Source organism: Hordeum vulgare, chromosome 2H, assembly GCF_904849725.1.
Source record: "Hordeum vulgare subsp. vulgare chromosome 2H, MorexV3_pseudomolecules_assembly, whole genome shotgun sequence".
NCBI classification, from domain to species: domain Eukaryota; kingdom Viridiplantae; phylum Streptophyta; class Magnoliopsida; order Poales; family Poaceae; genus Hordeum; species Hordeum vulgare.
This window is the reverse complement of record NC_058519.1, coordinates 492,279,597-492,283,813: the sequence shown is the minus strand read 5'-3', so window position 1 is coordinate 492,283,813 and position 4,217 is coordinate 492,279,597. Positions and strand designations below refer to the sequence as shown.

The 4,217-nt window shown below is 50.0% G+C and overlaps 1 protein-coding gene across 1 annotated transcript; it reads right to left on the bottom strand.

The window, feature by feature from the left end:
• Positions 1 to 496: 496 nt before the first annotated feature.
• Positions 497 to 3,699, bottom strand: LOC123430327 (MLO-like protein 1). Its single transcript, XM_045114193.1, has 14 exons — positions 3,513 to 3,699; positions 3,365 to 3,419; positions 3,020 to 3,249; positions 2,555 to 2,671; positions 2,428 to 2,479; positions 2,227 to 2,324; positions 2,052 to 2,126; positions 1,849 to 1,937; positions 1,694 to 1,743; positions 1,574 to 1,614; positions 1,282 to 1,494; positions 1,142 to 1,209; positions 962 to 1,022; positions 497 to 866 (listed from the first exon to the last, which is right to left on the bottom strand). Exons 1-14 carry the CDS (start codon positions 3,624 to 3,626, stop codon positions 660 to 662), a joined length of 1,470 nt encoding a protein of 489 aa, XP_044970128.1. The 5' UTR covers positions 3,627 to 3,699; the 3' UTR covers positions 497 to 659.
• Positions 3,700 to 4,217: the final 518 nt, after the last annotated feature.

The following is a 4,217-nucleotide window of genomic DNA, read 5'->3' as shown; positions in this document are numbered from 1 at the left end:
CGTACGTACACTTGGGCCCTTTTTCATTGGGAATCGTTTCCATACGGCGCGCCGGCCGAACCGGTCGCCCTTTCGCGCGCGCGGGCTCATGCAACATTTTTCACACACGCGCGCTTGGCTGGTCAATGGATGCAATATTTTTTGTCTAAATTTATTGCAACCAGCGTCATATTTGTTGCAAGCGTTTTTTTACTACATTTGTCTCAGTAAAAAAGTTGCATATACGTTTGATTGCAACTTCAGTTCGTCGGATTTTTCGTTACAATCGATGTTTTTTAATTTTGCTACCACCATGTTAATTTTTGCTACAACCGCATCATTTTTTGCTGTAATCATTCACTAAAAAAGTTGCATACACGTTCACGTTGATATTTGTTACAACCGGCATTTGACTTTTGCTACCACGCACCATCAGATTTGTTTTTTTCTACGATCACGTAGATTTTTTTTTTGCTACAAATTTTGTTTTTGTTGCAACCGTTGAAAAAATTGCTGCATCGCGACGAATTTTGCTGCATCGAAAAAAAAATGTTGCATAAAGATCCAACGATGCGGACGCATGGGTTGGTGGAAGGTGCGGCCCGCGCGCGGCGGGCCCAAAGTTTCGGGCGACGCCGCTGCGCAGATCACCCCCCTTCTCCATTTCACTAAAAACGGTCTCATGACCGTTCAGCAGCTGGCTCCTCTGCCTTGTCCTGCGGCTGCGTTCGGGACCCTTCCCTACTCGACCCCGTCGCGGTCGCACCCGCGCCCAGGCAGCCACCGCCGTCGGTTCCTCGCCCGCGCTCCCGAGCGTCGTTGGCCCAGCTCCTCAGATGCTCCACCACGTCGTCCGCGAATACGGCGCTCTTGAACGAGCTCCCCATCTGCATCAATCAATTTAATTTGTCAAGCATCTTTTGGAATTATTTCCAGTAAGCAATTGAAAGGAGAATCATGTCTGGTTCCTCTGGCGACTCACATGAGAGACGATGGCGTAGAGGGGGAGCGTGCTGTAGCTGCACAGGACCTGGACGACCACGCTGGCGAGGATTCATCAAACCAAGCAAACGTACATCGGTCAGCTTTATATGTATGTATCTATCTATCATCTGACATACAAACATGCGTGATTCGATCCAAGAGGAGAGCAGCTACGTACCATATCGCGATTCTCGACACGCTGTATCCGAGCTTGTCCATGATGCACGAGTTGTAGCCGAACATCGCCTGCAGTCAAAAGCCATCTCAGAATACGTATAGCAAAAAAGATGGATTTGCAAGATCTGATCGCATGCTTACTATCGTCCAGAACAAGTAGGCGAACTCGAAGGCGTTCTGGAAGAGGATGAAGTGGACGAGGATGAGGAGGATCCGGGGACTGCGGAACCAGAAGAGGTCGTCCGACGGGTCGACGGCGATGTCCCCGGCCTCCACGGCGGCGCGCTTCCGGTTCACCTCGTACGCCATCTGGGTTATGATGTGCTCCAGCTTCGTCCCGATCACAAGCAGCAGCTGCATGCATGCACATGTTTAAATGATGGCAACAGTAAAGCAGTTAGGCTCGTCGATCAGATCGGATGGAGGCACTTACAGTCAACGGGACAAGTGAGATCCAGAAGTATGAGTGCCACCCTGCATCAGCAGTTTTCAGTTACGAGACTGTACAGCATGCAGATAGTCATGAACAAGCACCAAGAAAAATGAAGCATACCAGTGACGTTAATTAGCAGGAAGATCATCACAAATATCCAATAATACCATCTGCAATGAACAAACTGAAGTTAGTACAAACAGCAGTCGATCATTTTTCTTCTTCTGCGAACAAGGGAATCAGCAGTCGTTCTTCCACTCCATGCACAAACTTACTTTATCCCAACGACTCTCTTGTAATCCTTCTCGAGGGCCTTGATCATGTAGTCGTAGAAGTTGTATTCTCGGTTCCCCCTGAAGTGCTCCTGTATGTCAACCAGAAATATAACAGCGGTGCAAAACCAATCAGAAATCAGAAACAACAAGAAAAATCGGAATCCGCACGCATGAATGCCAGGTAGTAAGAAGCATCTACCTACCATCAGGAAACCAAGCCTCATGGCGATGTAATCGTCCTTGGTTACTGATCCGTAGAATTGCTTGAAGAAAGAACGCTGGAAGATAACCCAACTTCAGAGTTCGCACATACAGCAAGTAACTGAAAGAAAGAAAAATAGAAATCTCAAGTTTACTGCTGCGCTGCTGATTGCGTACCATCCACAGTATGATCATGGTGGCTTTGCCGTACCCCTTGTACCGGTCCTGGATGAACTTGCGCTGCTGCATCTTCATCATCATCTCAGGACCTGCAGCTGTTAGTAAGCAAGCACACATCTGATATCATTTTCTTCCGGGTAAAGTAATCATTTGATTAAAGCTCGAGAATAATAATAGCGTTAAGAACCGTTGCCTTACCACTGTCACCGTCAGACTTGATGCTCTTCTCCCACTGTTTCCATTTCCGCATCTGCGCATGGTTTACTGTCGGGTCAACGTTGGGGGTTCAGAAATGCTAAGCACGGAGCAGTAGTAGTTTAGTTACCTGTAGAAGCCCCAGCAGCACGGTGAAGGCGCTGAGACCCACATGCGTGACAGCCAGGACGAAGATGAAAATGTGTATCTGCTCCAATGCGTGCAGCGAGAGCAACGGGACTTTTCCCTGAAACGTACGTACGTACGTACACAAGATGGGTTCAGACTTCAGAGCCACTAAAATCTCGAAATAGGCAGATGCGTTGCAGCGAGTAATTAACTGAGCAAGTACTGGTTAACAAGATAAAAAGGTTCACTGACACTGGCGGTGTCTCCTAGTTTTATCATATCCACGTCGGTTCTGCCAAATAAGAACGCAAGGTGCAGGGTACCAAGGCCTCGATCAGATTAAACCTTGTTTCCGGCCAAAGTCGACTTGTCTTACGCAATTTTCTAAACCTACGACGCGCCGACTCTGACGCGTGTGTCCAAACCGGCCCGATCGGCTCCCCTGGCGTAGTAACATGTTTCAAACCTGCTTGCTCGTGCAGTACCCCGTGGCTGCTGCTGCGTGCTCTCCCTTGAGCAGCCTCCTGGAGCCGGCGCCCACGCCGGAGGCGGAGACGCCGTAATGCGCCGTCGCCGAGCTGGCGCCGGGGACGCACGGCAGCCAGTGGCCCATGAGGCTCTCGTCGACGCAGATCTTCTGTATCAGGTCTTGCGACACCACGAGCATCAGCGAGATGAACCCCAGCAGCATCAGCTCTGCCGCCATGCGCACGCAACCACAAAACCACGCGTCAGCGACAAGCAAGCGAGCAAGCGGCGAATGGATATGGATGAAGGTGAATGGACGGGGAGAGGGAGACGACTGACCGACCTTCTTTGAGCTTGAGCAGCGCCTCGTACAGGGTCTCCCTCCGGTGAACCAGCGCCTGCAGTCACCCGTGAATCAGTGACACCGGGGAACATTATTCGCGAGAAGAGCTAACGAATCTAGCTGTGAGGTCGTTGATTTGATTGATCACCTTCCCGAGATAATGCAGGGCGCGCTCGAAGACGATGGAGATGAGGACGATGACGGAGCACACCGACGCGACGATCCATGTCGGAGTGTCCTCCAGAGTAGTGCCACCAGCCATCACTCACGACCGGCTGGTTTTCCGATTTTCCGCTACTCCTCAGGTTGCCCGCTCCGTACTCTTCGTCATTCTCATGCTTATATACTCCATCAATCAGTAAGTATTGTCACAGGGAGTAAGTAGTGAACTTTTCAGGGCCTTGTAGACTGGCAGTGACAGCTCGGATCGGATGTCCCTGTGACCGTATTCTCTTTAGCTCCATGTTTCTTTCCCCAAAGGCCAAAGCGATTCATTACCTTTCCCGAAAGAGAACAGGCCCATGGTTTTCTTTTTCGGTGTATTATGTCCCGTATAGTATTTTAACCGCGAATGATTCAAAAGCTTCACGACTGGAAGAAAAATGACTCAAAAGCTGCCACTAGAATTTATCTTTGTGGAAGTTCCGTTCACCAGCTTGATGATAATGGCGCATGGAGGCCAATGGGTATTGTCTGTCTGTTCCGCTGACGTGGAGGCTGCAAAAGCTGGTTGCAAGGTGAGCGTGTGACCTGGAAATCGATAGTCTCCCACGCGGCCATCCGTTGGATGGCCGCTTCTTTCCGCTTTTTATCCGTTTGAATCGGTCACCCGTTCGGCGTTCGGCGTGTTAAA

Coding starts and splice junctions, on each gene's coding strand:
- LOC123430327 (XM_045114193.1), bottom strand. CDS start 3,626: ATGGCTGGTGGCACTACTCTGGAGGACACTCCGACATGGATCGTCGCG. Junction 3,250..3,364: donor GCTGCTCAAGCTCAAAGAAG/GTCGGTCAGTCG, acceptor GCATGGCGGCAG/AGCTGATGCTGCTGGGGTTC. Junction 2,127..2,226: donor CCATGATCATACTGTGGATG/GTACGCAATCAG, acceptor GTTATCTTCCAG/CGTTCTTTCTTCAAGCAATT.